Source organism: Cyclopterus lumpus, chromosome 21, assembly GCF_009769545.1.
Source record: "Cyclopterus lumpus isolate fCycLum1 chromosome 21, fCycLum1.pri, whole genome shotgun sequence".
Classification (NCBI taxonomy): domain Eukaryota; kingdom Metazoa; phylum Chordata; class Actinopteri; order Perciformes; family Cyclopteridae; genus Cyclopterus; species Cyclopterus lumpus.
This window is the reverse complement of record NC_046986.1, coordinates 8,761,284-8,776,556: the sequence shown is the minus strand read 5'-3', so window position 1 is coordinate 8,776,556 and position 15,273 is coordinate 8,761,284. Positions and strand designations below refer to the sequence as shown.

The window sequence follows — 15,273 nt, the reverse complement described above, 5'->3', positions numbered from 1 at the left end:
TACACCCACCTAGAGGAACAGGAACAAAAATACATAAACATAGATAAAAAGAGGTCACCTCATCCAGAAATTAATTGACAATAGGATTAGGCAGAAGTGCCCAAATTGTTGTTTATCCAACAGAGTCAAATTAATAGATGAATACAAAAAACAATTATGTCTATTGTGCAGCTCATGATTTAGAGACCAAGAAATACTAATTTCTAGAACATTTTCTGCAAATAATAAATTTGTTCCTTGACCCCCTCACTGAGGACTGGCTTTTTTTTAATGGAAAACATGACTCAATATGTTTTGGCATTAATTCGAAAGGTTTGACATAACACCTTCACCAATTCAGATTCTTACTTTTTTTAATTAGTCAGTCGTTTTTTGATATATTATTACACCGATGATATTTCACATTGTCATACTGATAAAGTTAATAATGTATGTAATGTGTATCATTTGAAGTGAAACATTAGCTTGGGTTAATAACATATATTGTATTGCTATAGTCAATGAACGCAGAGAAAAAGCATGTGACGGACAATTTATGCAATCAAATGACACATTTCTTAATAAATCATAGGCAAAAGGCTTTTGTCCATTATTAATAAAAGTCAAAAAGTGACGCATCCCTCTAGCTATAGTGAAGAGTCAACTTCCTTAGATTGTGCTCTCGATTTATTCACATACCGCAACTTCCCTGACGCCAGTGACATGGCTAGACCATAGAAACAGGGAAGTAGATGAGAAAGGGCTCGGTTGACACATCAAATTACCTTAAATAATGAAAATAATGTGTTCACTGATAAGATTCAGGCGTCTGCTAACGGATTCATCGAGATCTTTGGAGCCCAAACCCAAAAGTAAAAGGCACAATTTAGTTCGATGTACAACAAGTGCATTGATCCATAGTTCTGCCCCTCCGGGTACAGTTGTGACACCATGTTCTGGGTACAAAAAGATCATTTTAATTGAAAATGTCGCCGTCTAAATTTGAACACCTTGTATTTACAATGTCACCAGTTCACAGATTTCTTTGAGAAAAAAAATAAAACAGAGCCAAACATGTAAAAGCCCACTGCAGATGTCCAAACAGGCCCTGACCCAACTGCCCTCCATACCGACCCGCTCTCCCCTTACAAGGAAATATTGCTGCCTAACAACAAGGAGCAACAGTTCTTTATTGTTCAGATTATGTGAAACGACACATTGTCTAAGAGAGGAAGGCGTGTTCTTGAGGGGCAGCTCGTCTCTGCCTTCCATTGCTTGATGGATGTATCCTTTTTTTTTTGCTTCATTTCTAGTTTTGCATTTCTTCTTTTTTCACAAGGTTTAATCATTTGTGGCAGTTAGCCATTAAAAGGCCTTTTCCTCATGTTCTTTTTATTTGACATAAACATTACTCATCAAATGACCAGGTTAGTGAAAAGCTTCTCATGGGATGGACTGAAGGAATTTCGACTAATAACCTCAGTATAACACTTTAGTAATTTTCTTTTTTATGCAGTTGACGTTTTGTCTTGTTTCCTATTCGGCGTTGCACTGAACTTCATGCTCATGAGGCCACATATTGAACTGAGCCTCTGGAAGTACCCACGTGCTTGTGATTCGTCCTTTATTCTGCACAACTGTGGGGTTGGAGGGGAGCCACCTGCAGGGACAGGACGTGGAAATAAACACGTTATAGCGGATGGGCAGATACGCAGAAATGCTTTTTGAGACATCAGAATGTTATAGTTTGAGTAAAAAGTTATTCTGACCTCTTTTCCCGACTGAACATGAAACTGGGCATAACTCAGGGTCTCGCTTTCCTGGTGCTGGTTTGGGATCGTAGTCGAGCTTTTTGATGCCGAAATAAAAATGAGACCAGTGATCAGATCACAGAGCAGCTTCAAGTTGTTTCAGATACATTATTATACGAGACAGAGTTGATACTAAGATTGGTACTTTTAAGTAAAGGATATCCATAAAGCTACCAATACCACAATATACTCCATGTCATGCATTTAAAACCCTACCAAAATAAAAGCTGAGTATGACAAGTAAAATAAAAACTTGTTCATCTCACTTCTGTGAGATGTGTGATTGTGTGTGTATCATGCATGTAACAATATTAGTAGTAGTAGTTATTATTTTCATAATTGATATTTGGACATTATGTTCTTGAACATGTGTAAACTATCATAAAATATGAAAAAACACCCATTGCAATGTGGTTTTGTCCGACCAACAGTCTAATAAGACAAAGATACTTGAAAAAAACGTAATGGATGAAAACAATTAATGGATTATCAACTTCTTGTGATCAAATTACCATTTGAGCCCTGTTTCATATTGATGCATCAATGTACATTTTAATGTTGTATGTTGTAGGTGCAGCTAATTTGGACTACTTTAAATTCATAGTTTGGTCCAGGGGTTCCCAACGTCCTTCAGACCTTTCCCAAATCTGAGCGTCCGTGAGATGATTATTGAAGTATAGCACAAAATAAAATAAAAAAAACTTTCCAATGCAAAAAGTTGTGTTTAAATCATCTTTTGTACTTTTTACATGTGACAACGTGGCCCAAGTAGACACTAGAGACTTAGGAGTTGCTAACCTGAGAGGTTGGGATCCGTTAGTTACATTTTTAACATTGCATTGTATTTTAAAAACGTATGCATGTTTTCTCTGTGAAATCTTAATCTGAAAGTAAAACTGTCAGATAAAAAAAACGCAATAAAACATACAACATTTCTCTTTGAAATGTAGTATACAGTCTACATTCTACCTGTGCATGTTAATGATGACTTGTTATTTAACTGAGTAACTGTACTGCAGTTGATTTGAACAGAGACAACAGATGGCAGTTTCTTTTCAGTCCCACCTCTTTCCATCATGTTTCGTTTTCTGTTCCACTCTCTGATTTCGTCTCATCTCTCTCCCTCTACTCCTCATCCCTCACATGTAGCTCTGCTCCCTCTCGTCCTTTTCTTTCTCTAATTTCCTGATCTCTTTTCCTCTGTGAGTTTGTCGCCCCCTGTCTTCATGCTTCGGCCTCTTTCCGTCTCCTTCTCTTCTGCAGCACGTGGTGCTAAGAAGCCACAGCTGTCTGCCCTCTTGCCCTTTCTTGTCGTCAATCCACCGCACCGACCGACAGTTGTTGAGATGTAATCTGTAGCTAAAATATGGCTAAAATATGAGAAAGTATGATATAAAATATGGATCTCATTCAGACAGTCAAGGTTCCAGCCTGTTTGCGTGCAGACTCATGTGCTGAGATTAACACAAAGAGGAAGGCCACTCTTTAATGTGCTAATCAATATATTATGCATTCTCTAAACGCTCCTGATTCAAACCAGTGCTCTCCGTTTGTTTAACGCTAATATTGTGAAGGGTTTTTTAATGAAATGAAAAACCTTTCAAGTTATAACTACAAACTGAGCAAATCTTTTTTGGTCATGGTGACAAGAATAGACTCTTTTCACAGCAGCCATTTTGACTTAAAAGCATGGAAAACAGGTGGAAACCTAATTGATGGCTGCATTCCATTTAGGTTAGCCAGCTCCAGGGCTCTGGTATATTGCGCGTGTTCACTCACTAACTTGGCTTACTTGAGTGAATCGAGCTCTTCTTAATGTTATTTACACCGTGTCCTTTTCCTGCAGTGGCGAGTCAAAATGGCTGCTGTGAAAAGGGTTTCTGCAATAATCCATTGACTTCATTTCAAATCCCCCATGATGCAAAATAAACTTTTCATTATTTTACTAGAAAAACGTTTTACAGTATCATAGAGTGTGAAATCAATTCAGTGAATGTAGAAGGCAGAAAAATGATGTAACGGGCACACTACGTTCACATAAAGACCACAGGGGGCGGCAGAGAGCCATTGTCCACAGAGAATAAGAACAGGCACATATACAGTCTATAAATAAAGTACATACACAATGTAAGAATGAAATTAATTGGTTCTTACTTGTAACTCTGAAAGCTAAAAGGGTATTACTCACCTACAGAGGCAGACAGCTGTGACTACACATAGAAGAAATCCAATTACGGCTGTGAGTATGTAGAGAGGGTACCTCAATGGACTGGCTTCTGCACAACATCAGATGAGAATTAATTTAAGTTCAGTTTCAGCTTTGAAATGTAGAGATAAATATCTGTGTTGTGCTCTACCTACCTTCAGGTTCTCCAGACACCTTTAAATCCCACTCAATATTCCTTGTACTGTTCACGGCAATTAAACAACATCTGTAGGTTCCTGCATCGTCATGCTGAACGTTAGAAATAATCATCCTTGAAGGTAAGTTGTTGTCTATTCTCAGTCTGCGAGATGTGAAATTTGAAATAGACAAATTCTTTGGGAACGAAAACGCATAAACAAATCTGTCTTTGGTCCATGTGAGTTGCGTTTCATTTGTATCAGATATGTTGCAGGTGAAGACGACGGAGTCTCCTCTGGACACCAGTTCATTCCTGTCTTCAATCTCTGACACTGGAGGAAACAACCAATCAATATATATATAATATAATCTATAATTCAATTCACAGAATTAGCATGCAGAACAAACACAAATGTCCACTGTACCTGCAAAGACTTGGCACACAGTTAGCAGTTGAATGGAGAGAAGAGCAGCGTGGTCTCGGTTGAACATGATGCCCATCAGACAGAGAAAGACTGAGTGAAACTTCAACATGGCCCCTGGCGAGCATGAGGAGGCTCGGAGGAAAGGAAGTGGTTAGTTCCTGGTTAGTTAGTTGCTTTGGCTTCTCAGAACTTTGCTATGTGTTTTAAGTAAAGAGCAAAGAAACATTAAGTCACACGGGAATCACACAGTTGGATTATTGAGAATTGAAACTCACTCCTTCCTGAAAATAAACTCTGATAAAAATTGCATTAGTAATAACAGTTCATGGCATAAACAGAATATAAGAAGCACACATGCAATGCTCAACCATTGTGATATAAAACAACACATATTGTAGTATAGGTGTGAAAACTTCAGCTCTTAATAAATAAATCACAGAAGACATTTTTGCATGCAGTAAATGATCATAAATAAATGATCAAGTGATCAAAAGTAAATGATCAAATTAATTTTGGCTGTTTGAGTTTCAGGTTGTTAATGTGTGTGGATATAAACCACTACAGGTGATTCTCATATTGCATAATGTGGCGATAATTCAGCTTAATGGTGAGTTGTATTTTTGATGTACTTTATATTTGTTTTTACAGGGCTGTTTTAAAAAGGTTTTGTCCGGTGTCAAAAATCCAGATCAGATTCTCCCTCTGAATCTTCCATAAATATTACACTGTACTTCCAGACCAGTGGACAAAATAACAGGAACAACTGATCTTTAGATAAAATAGTTTTTTCTCTGACGTCAGGAGAAATCTCTTTTAATCTGTGAGAGACTCAACACCTGGAGGGGATGCGTGGTACATTTTTACATCAGGAATACGTTTCCTATTTGAATGAAAACATAATTGAGGAAGATTTAGAGAAAAATCTAAATATTCCTTCAATTGATTTTACACTTGAGGACACGTTCTCCAAAATGTATTGAAACATTCAGAAATTCAAATAAAACAAAATAAAAAGTTACAAAATGGGGACTTTTAACCACATAAATAACATTAAAATAAAAAAATAATTAATAATGAATAGTATAAAACATGAAATCATGAAGCAAAAAAAATGCTTAGTGTCCAACCCAATCATGTACGCAATAAAATGTTTTGCTTTGTGCTAGAAATGCTCCGTTTTTAAACTAAACAGATATTAAGTTTAAAAAAGGAGACCGAAAGCCAGAAGACATGGGGACGAAAGCAGAACTGAAACATTATATATATATATATATGTATATATATATATATATATATATATATATATATATAATGTTTCAGTGATCAATCTCTATCATTGGAGGAAGCAACCAATTGGTGTAACATAAGATATATATTAAAATAAACAAAAAATCATGTATAACAAACACAAACGTCCACTTTACTTGGCGGATAATGAATAGCTGAACGGAGAGAAGATCCTCCTGCTACCTTCAGTGCATGTTGACTACTTATTGATCCTTGTAAAAAGCAGAATAACCATTGCATATGCATTTCCCCAACATATTCAACAGCTTCAGCTTTTGAATCATTCATTGTTTTGATCACAACACACTTTTACTAGAACCCCATCTGTTCGCTCACAGTTACAGGATATCCTTTCTCTCTGCAGAGATCCTCAGCATGTATCCCCTGGGTGGCAAATCGTGCTTAAGCCCAATAAAGACGCTATGAGGACATTCTAACAATCTCATTGTGCATTCTTTTGTTTGACTATAATATGACTAAACATCTTTTCAGCAACACACTCTCAGAGATGCCACTGACATTATGGGGAAATGCAACTGTGCTGGACTGTCGTCTCTGAATATGATGCATAACAGGGCCCTGTGTAATTCTCTCAGAGAACACTAGAGGGCACAGACCTCCCGATTGAAGCCTGTGAAGTTGACACTATGACCATTACAACACACATTGTAAGGAGTTTTCCTTGGTGAGCTCATGGTGCACGACAGACATGGAAACCTTCAACGCGTCAAACAAATGATAAAACCACAATAAACACAAGAAGACATGAAAACACAGAGAGATGCCTAAATAGGCCTTAAAGTGACGGCACTGGTTTTAATGTAACGTGATACTGTACAAAGGCATCAGTGACTCGGTTGTCCTTCCCTTGAAGCCCCGGCTTGGTCCGTGTCTCTTGTTTAACTTTTCATTAAAGTGTCTCATCAGCTCATTAGAGGCCGTAGATTGAATTCAGCGTCTCTTTGTACTGACTCCTGCGCTTGTTTGTCTCAGAGTGTGTGCCCCCCTGCGGTGCAGCGGAGGTCATCTACATGGACAGAAAGTACAACAATTAAAGTTCAACGCTGTAACAGAGACAGAAGAGGAAAGAAGGTGACAGAGTTCTTCTGACCTCTACTGAGTGGGGATGAAACTGGTCCGGGACCGGACTCTGGGTTGGTGGCCTGGCCCGGAGTTTTCTGAAAAGATAAAGTTCCAAAAAACAGTTGTGGAAGGAGTAGTCACATTCATTACTTACAAGTACTAATACTGCAATCTTGAAATACTCTGTAAAAGTACTTTCAGCAAAATGTACTAAAACAATACATCAAAAGCAACAGTACTCATTTTTAAAAATGAGCCGCTGAGAGTGATATATTATTATATCCAACACGACTTTATTGGATCGCACAAAACACAAAGAGCTATGGTGAGTGCCGCTGTGTTTCATAACACACCGTATTCCTCAGTAGAAATACCAGACTTTCAATGAAAATTCAATCTAAGGGAAATGATTTGCCTTTTTTAGTGATGACATTCGGTTCAGTCTTTATTTTCATAACAAAGAGCCTCAGAGGTTTTGTTGTGCGCCGTATATTACGTTTGCTTTTTTTATATTTAGTGCTGTGGTCATTATAATTACCGAGTTAGATTTTCTAAAATTTGTTCAAGCTTACTTTTTAATATGCAAAACATTTCTATAAAAGCATGCACATCCCCCCCCCTGAACAAGATAAACGGTTAAAGATATTAAGCAATAGTTTGTTGAAACCCATTGCATCAACTGTGGAGTCTTTGGTATGAGGGGCCGTTTAGGCCATAACTATTGAGACACTCTCACACGCACTACTGAAACACTTACACACATACTAATGAAACACTCATACATTCACTATTGAAATGCTTGTACACGCACTACTGAAACACTTACACACATACTAATGAAACACTCGTACATTCACTACTGAAACACTTACACATACATACATACTCAGTAAATACTCATACGCATACATATGAGAAACACACATGCATACATATATATACTTCTGTGTCATATACACATACATATGAAATGCTTACATGCATACAAGTGAAACATGTATACGTATCTATCTGTTTTCAGTTATATGTATGTATGCTCTTACATGAGGATGTGCAAGCGTCTCACATGTATTCATACAAGTAATTTCAGTAGTGACCGTGAGAGTTTTGACTCCAAATATTGACTCCCAAAAAACAACCGTCCCTCCATCAGGTCCTTCTCTCGAGCGAACCATAGACAACATAGAATTTAGGGTAACGGTGTGGTCACCAAGCTCTCTCAAACATCTCTCTTCTCCTGGGTCTTGCTGTAGGCATTGAACGCAGCGCAGCCCCCTATTGGAAAAATCAACGATGTCATCGCGATTGCCAATTACGAATAAGGCCTGCAGACTGATTAAAATATATAGAAGTTGCACCTTCATATTCAATCACAAAAAAAATTATTGATTGAAATAACCCTGAAATGTCACGCTCTTAAGATTGGCGCTTTGTCGCTGTTCAAAACATGCACTGAAATACCTTCCGTATGCTAGTGAGATGTCGTTCATACATACTACTGAAACACTCGTACACTCACTACTGAAACACTTACACACATACTACTGAAACACTCGTACACTCACTACTGAAACACTTACACACATACTACTGAAACACTCTTACACTCACTACTGAAACACTTACACACGTACTAATGAAACACTCGTACATTCACTAGTGAAACACTCTCACGGTCACTATTGAAATTACTTGTATGAATACATGTGAGACGCTTGCACATCCTCATGTAAGAGCATACATACATATAACTGAAAACAGATAGATACGTATACATGTTTCACTTGTATGCATGTAAGCATTTCATATGTATGTGTATATGACACAGAAGTATATATATGTATGCGTGTGTGTTTCTCATATGTATGCGTAAGAGTATTTACAGAGTATGTATGTATGTATGTGTAAGTGTTTCAGTAGTGAATGTACGAGTGTTTCATTAGTATGTGTGTAAGTGTTTCAGTAGTGCGTGTACAAGCATTTCAATAGTCATTGCTCTCTGTTTCTTAGTGCTTTTTTTCTCAGTGCTTTTAAAAATACTAATGTAACAATTCTGCCAGTTTTAATGGAAGGTCCTAATTTAATTTAACACCACACACAGACAGAAGGAAACAGAAACAGATGCAGCAGATACACATTTCCTCACGTGCGCTTTCTTTACAATATGCAAATCAACTGTAAATTCCATAAAATAATGCAGTTTTTTTTTCTTCGGATGACATTGATTACTTATCTAATAATGTTTTTTGAGGAATCAATATTTACAGTAGGTTATTCTTGGGCTCTGGTCGTCCTTGTATGTTGAATGTGTTGGTAGGATGAGGTCTAATGCAGAGTAAACAGCTACTGGGTGAGATCGTCTCGCTAACTGCGTGATCGACGGTCAAGGAGGAAACAATGCTACGAGCACCGCAAAGGAATTTGCATTTACTTTGGCTTTCATTTTAACACCTTTTTATAATGAACCAGGTGTAAGTGCACGGCAAGATACCAATAAGTGTGAGTCAGTGTGAGTCCTCTGCACCAGAGGAGAGAAGAATGAAATTAATTGGTTCTTACTTGTAACTCTGAAAGCTAAAAGGGTATTACTCACCTACAGAGGCAGACAGCTGTGACTACACATAGAAGAAATCCAATTACGGCTGTGAGTATGTAGAGAGGGTACCTCAATGGACTGGCTTCTGCACAACATCAGATGAGAATTCATTCAAGTTCAGTTTCAGCTTTGAAATGTAGAGATAAATATCTGTGTTGTGCTCTACCTACCTTCAGGTTCTCCAGACACCTTTAAATCCCACTCAATATTCCTTATACTGTTCACGGCAATTAAACAACATCTGTAGGTTCCTGCATCGTCATGCTGAACGTTAGAAATAATCATCCTTGAAGGTAAGTTGTTGTCTATTCTCAGTCTGCGAGATGTGAAATTTGAAATAGACATATTCTTTAGGAACAAAAACGCATAAAGAAATCTGTCTTTGGTCCATATGAGTTGCGTTACATTTGTCTCAGATATGTTGCAGGTGAAGACGACGGAGTCTCCTCTGGACACCAGTTCATTCCTGTCTTCAATCTCTGACACTGGAGGAAACAACCAATCAATATATATATAATATAATCTATAATTCAATTCACAGAATTAGCATGCAGAACAAACACAAATGTCCACTGTACCTGCAAAGACTTGGCACACAGTTAGCAGTTGAATGGAGAGAAGAGCAGCGTGGTCTCGGTTGAACATGATGCCCATCAGACAGAGAAAGACTGAGTGAAACTTCAACATGGCCCCTGGCGAGCATGAGCAGGCTCGGAGGAAAGGAAGTGGTTAGTTCCTGGTTAGTTAGTTGCTTTGGCTTCTCAGAACTTTGCTATGTGTTTTAAGTAAAGAGCAAAGAAACATTAAGTCACACGGGAATCACACAGTTGGATTATTGAGAATTGAAACTCACTCCTTCCTGAAAATAAACTCTGATAAATAGCTCATTAGTAATCACTTCTTATGTCATACATAGAATATAAGAAGCACATATGCAATGCTCAACTACAGGAAAACCACTTCTGCATAGTGTTGAACACATTCGTGACACTAAACTTGCATTTTCCCAAGTGTTTGATGCTAATAGTAAACATCACCAGGTCTTGGTAAGGAGACTCTTATGGTGCTCAATGTGATATAAAACAACACATATTGTATGGAAACCTCAGGTGTTAATAAATAGACCTTCACACAGAGATTGTCACAGAAGACATTTTGACACATCTCAGTAGGATAAGCAAAGGTCAATCAGGAGAGACCAGTCGGGTAAAGAAGAGATGATCGTTTATTATCAACAGGTGAATTGTAATGATAAAGTCTCAGAGTCTTCTACAGGGAGATTGTAATTGAGGGCCGTCTGCCCCAATCAGCAACAACGATCCCCCTTGGAGTCCAGACCTGGTGGTGGTGATGATGAGGAGGATGAGTTTATGAAGCTGAAGGATCTGCGTAGACTTGGTGGAGATGGGGAGGTGGAGGGTAGCGAGACACTCCTATTCAAAAGAGACAGCAGCAAGATGACAGGCTAACGATGTAATTGTTTCGTTGCGCTTATTAGATGGAGGAGACCAGCTGATGTCGTGATTGACAGCGCTGAGAAATGACAGCAAGTAAATAATGAGCGAGCATGCGTGAGAAGTGATTGGAAGATGTATGAGAAATAGATTACGGGCTTAGCATGCAAGAGTATGCATGGTCTTCCAACTGAGTTTATGCTATAGCTTCATTAAATTATCAAATTAAAATGTTGAGTTCATGTGTCTGTATATAAGTATATATATATATATATATATACAGTATATATATATATATATACTGTATATACTTATATACACACATCAAAAGTATATATATATATATATATATATATATATATACTTTTAGACCTATGTAGATATTGCAAACATTAAAAACTGTACCGTAGTCAAATGTACCAATTTAAGCACTTTTTTTGGCTTCAGTTCTCTGGTCAGATTAAGTGATGGCTCTAAATTGCCCGTAGTGTGGATGTGAGCGTGCATGGTTAGCATGTACATGTTGGTGACATCTCAGTACTGAGCATCACAAACCAACAACAAAGTCTCTACACCTAGACTACAAGATAGGAGATAGTTCTGTATTGGAACTAGCAAATAGATGGTTCCCAAGAATAAAGCATTATCGGAAGATGATGAGCAGCATTAATTTTAGCCGTGGTTGTAGATTATTTTTCTGTGCAGAATTGCTGTGTCGAGCCGAGTAGGTACTCAGCTCCACTCCAGAGAAAGGTTGACGAAAGCATTACATCCCTCATGTGTGAATGCTAATCACAGATAGTACTCTACCAGATCAGATTTATTCAAGCACGATTCAACAAATAACAACAAATAACTAAATTGCCTTGAAATACCATGCCTGATATTAACCTGCAGACCCCATCAAGATGCATTTAATAAGAACGTAGCTGATGCGGTTACAGAAGGCTGTAGCTTCTGACATACGATATTACCCATGCACATGTATATACCCACCAGCCACACACGCACAGGCTCTGGTAATTTATAAGATGGCCTTCATTTCCTTTACGTCTTCTTAGACACTTCAAACTATGTCAAACAGGAACAGGAAACTCACACTTAACAAACGTGTCACACACAAATGCACGTACGAAATGTGAAAGGATGTAAAGCTTTCGTCATTTTCCGAGCCCTTAAAGGGGCACACATACACACACACACACACACACGCACACACACACAGAGAGACAGGCTGCCTCTGAATCACACTTCTTCTGCCGGCCTCAGAGAAAGAGATAAACAGAAAAAAAACATGATTAAAGAAAACTCCAGGAGCAAAAAGAATGCTCTATGCTGCATGAGTAGGTGTGTGTGTGTGTGTGTGTGTGTGTGTGTGACCCTTTCAGGCATTGATGAATGTTTGAGAATATTTTAGATGCCTCCCGGAAAACCCCCGGCAGAACACAGAGAGACATCAGAAGAGATAATAGCTCTGTTCTCTATCTTGAATACTGTATGATTCTCTCCTATGTGCGTGCACAGCGGATGAATTTAGATCAGTAGCAGAGTCGGCTTGGAGATGGAATATGTATTGTTGGTCTGGCGTTGCAGCAAGAGCAGAGATTATTAAACAGTTGGTCTGATTAAGTATTCATTGTCTCCTCGCTGCGTGCAGAACATGGTGAAAGCAAATCTTCAGTAAATGTGTGTCCTTTTATAAGTCGCTGTTTAATATTTCACACATACCTGTATGTGTTTGAATGTGTGTGTGTGTGTGTGTGTGTGTGTGTGTGTGTGTGTGTGTGTGTGTGTGTGTGTGTGCAAAACTGAAAGAAAACTGAAAGAGCGGATGACAGGGCCGTCCATCAGCTTTTCAATTCATATCAATCAACCTGCTGTTAGAAATATTCTGTTCTCAATTTTTTTTCTAGTGATATTTTTTTAGGAGGTGGACATGAACAGGAAAGAAGTGTATCAACGCGTGCTTCGGGGGGTTAGGATCAGATTAATCTCCTGTTGATTTGAGTCAATCGTTGATTTCAACTTCATCTACATGTTTGTATTGCGGTGCTTATTTCAACCCCGCTTTGCAGACGCTATGTTTATTTCTTCTGACAGATATGTTTTGATGGACACGTACGAAGCACAGGACGCCAGAGAGAGCATCTTGAGATGCGCATGTGGTTAAGTTAAGGCAAGATTGTGGTTACAGTAAAACGTTAATGAAACACGTTTCTTATGTTCCAACTCACTTTTGACTTGAGAGATGAGCAAAGACCACAGTCTGCCCCTCTGGGCCTTTAGTATCTAAACTGAACCACAAAAGAACAGTTAACCTTTGCAGATATGGAAAGGGGAACTTAGCATTGCACTTCTGTAACATTGTTGGACTCACGATGAACAGTTTAGAAATTATTCTAAATCGATGCAGAGGTATCGTATCCACAAATTCATCTTCCTTGTAAAAACATGGCTCCTGCACATAATGCAATTTCAGAGTTTCCAAGCATCCTGGAAAACAGTTGACCAATTTTCCAATTAATGAAAACAAATGGAAAAGGAAAGTGAAAATGATTTTAACATCCTATTTTCTTTTTGCTGAGAGGCTATCTAGCTCCCATAGAAGCATAGACGTAGTCGCCATGACGTCACCCGTTTGTTTGGGGACCTTAGGCCCGATCCCAATCTCCACCCTTACGGACTCGCAGACTTTGAGGGCTCTCTGGCAGATATTTTGAGCCCGTTATGAACCCTTTCCGTAAATTAGCATGAGGTGCAGAAGGGAATTACCCACAATTCATAGCAATGTGACGTAGAACACAGTGTTACCAGTGGAATCATGGAGGTGTACAAATAGGTAAACAAAGAGGACGGCACATGGGTGTTCAGCATGGAAAATTACAGTTACTCATAAACATTAAGGATTAAAGATGGACCATGAAAACACATGAAATCAGAGTGGAAGCAGAGATTATATTATTCATATATAGAATAGAATTCTTCATCACTCGTTTCATTTTCGTCAATTAAGTCGTTTTGACAAAAAACAAGTAAATAGAATATTTGAAATTACATCTCATCTGGTAAGAAAAGAACCCGGAAGACGTGCAACTCAAGGATTAAAAAGTTTTAAAAAATACATCCAATAATAATACCTATTGTTTGACGTTGTCATGGTAATGTGATATGTTGCAGCAAAGGGCTGTCACATTCGTATACACACCATTTTATGCCCTTACGGTCTCTCACACTCAACCATTTACCAGGTGACGTCAGTAAGTCCCTGAGGATTCAAGGTTTAAGGCCTCAGGGGAGACATCTTGATTATTGGATGTCACCCTTTTGTAATCTGAACACCAGGATAAAGTTAGGTACAGCTGAACACTGAGTAAGACATTATTCTGTAACCAAGAAGGTTACAATCAATTCTAATGAACTGCAAACACACTGGGAAATGTCAAAGTTGTAAAGCAAAAGCACACACACATCTCAAGCCAAGCTCAAAAGAATACCCTTCTTTATCGCAAATGTTACTCTTAATGGGACCATCATTTACTAAATTAACATCATGCCGTATTAAAGAAGACTTGAAACTGAGGCCATGAACTCATGTTAACAGTGTTTACTGGATCGAGTGAAGTCGTGTGAGCACAGGTCCATGTGTGTTTCTCTCTCTGCTGTGTAGTGCATGTGTGTGATGGGCTGCAGGTGAGCTTGGCTGACGGGCTGAATGGATGACTGCTGTTGTGTGTGCGTGTAGGTTATTCCAGGGAAGAGGTCGGCTTCACTCAGACCCTCCGGATCCCCCCTCTCTCCACTTCCAGCCATAACGAGCATGTTATCTGTGAAATGTTCATAAACAGTCCAGTTGTGGTAGTGTTGGGTCACATTTTGACTAACCCACTTTTTAAACGGCCGCATATTCCTGGTTGTTGGTGGTTCTTGGGAGCCGGGAAGAGCGGAGTCTCACTTTTCATGTTGAGTCATAACCTCGTAGACTCCAAATACAATCAGGCTTCTTTTTGCAATCAGAGGAGTCACCCCCTGGTGGCCATTAGAAACAATGCGAGTTTGAAGCACTTCAAAAGAATAACATTGCCATTTGAAAGGAATTTATTTATGTTCAGGATCATATGAACGTTCAACTGGTAGTTTATGGAGCAGAGTATTTTGATTATGTTGGGGAAACCCTGTGAACACACCCCCAAGTCACGTCACATGCATCTTGGATGACACCGCATACGTTAGCATATGTTAGCATGTTTGGTTCAGCTGCTAAGGTTGATGTGCTTGCTAGTAGACTTTGATATTT

The 15,273-nt window shown here is 38.6% G+C and overlaps 2 protein-coding genes across 6 annotated transcripts; both read right to left on the bottom strand.

Moving 5' to 3' along the window:
* Positions 1 to 520: 520 nt before the first annotated feature.
* On the bottom strand, positions 521 to 5,819 carry LOC117750790. Of its 3 annotated transcripts, none has more exons than XM_034562156.1 (5): positions 4,560 to 5,818; positions 4,152 to 4,466; positions 3,979 to 4,063; positions 1,749 to 1,827; positions 521 to 1,639 (listed from the first exon to the last, which is right to left on the bottom strand). In XM_034562156.1, the coding sequence occupies exons 1-5, from the start codon at positions 4,666 to 4,668 to the stop codon at positions 1,604 to 1,606; spliced, it is 624 nt and encodes a 207-aa protein (XP_034418047.1). In that variant the 5' UTR covers positions 4,669 to 5,818; the 3' UTR covers positions 521 to 1,603. The 3 variants fall into 3 exon arrangements, with proteins under 3 accessions (XP_034418047.1, XP_034418046.1, XP_034418044.1); XM_034562155.1 differs by having other exon boundaries at positions 3,979 to 4,066; positions 4,560 to 5,815; XM_034562153.1 differs by lacking the exons at positions 521 to 1,639; positions 1,749 to 1,827 and adding an exon at positions 1,841 to 3,149 and having other exon boundaries at positions 3,979 to 4,066; positions 4,560 to 5,819.
* Positions 5,820 to 6,636: 817 nt separating this feature from the next.
* Positions 6,637 to 10,410, bottom strand: LOC117750793. 3 transcript variants are annotated; one of them, XM_034562163.1, is made up of 6 exons: positions 10,104 to 10,410; positions 9,931 to 10,010; positions 9,696 to 9,841; positions 9,523 to 9,610; positions 6,958 to 7,024; positions 6,637 to 6,873 (listed from the first exon to the last, which is right to left on the bottom strand). In XM_034562163.1, exons 2-6 carry the CDS (start codon positions 9,987 to 9,989, stop codon positions 6,778 to 6,780), a joined length of 456 nt encoding a protein of 151 aa, XP_034418054.1. In that variant the 5' UTR covers positions 9,990 to 10,010; positions 10,104 to 10,410; the 3' UTR covers positions 6,637 to 6,777. The 3 variants fall into 3 exon arrangements, with proteins under 3 accessions (XP_034418054.1, XP_034418052.1, XP_034418053.1); XM_034562161.1 differs by having other exon boundaries at positions 9,696 to 10,010; positions 10,104 to 10,405; XM_034562162.1 differs by having other exon boundaries at positions 9,523 to 9,607; positions 9,696 to 10,010; positions 10,104 to 10,405.
* Between the last annotated feature and the right edge of the window lie 4,863 nt (positions 10,411 to 15,273).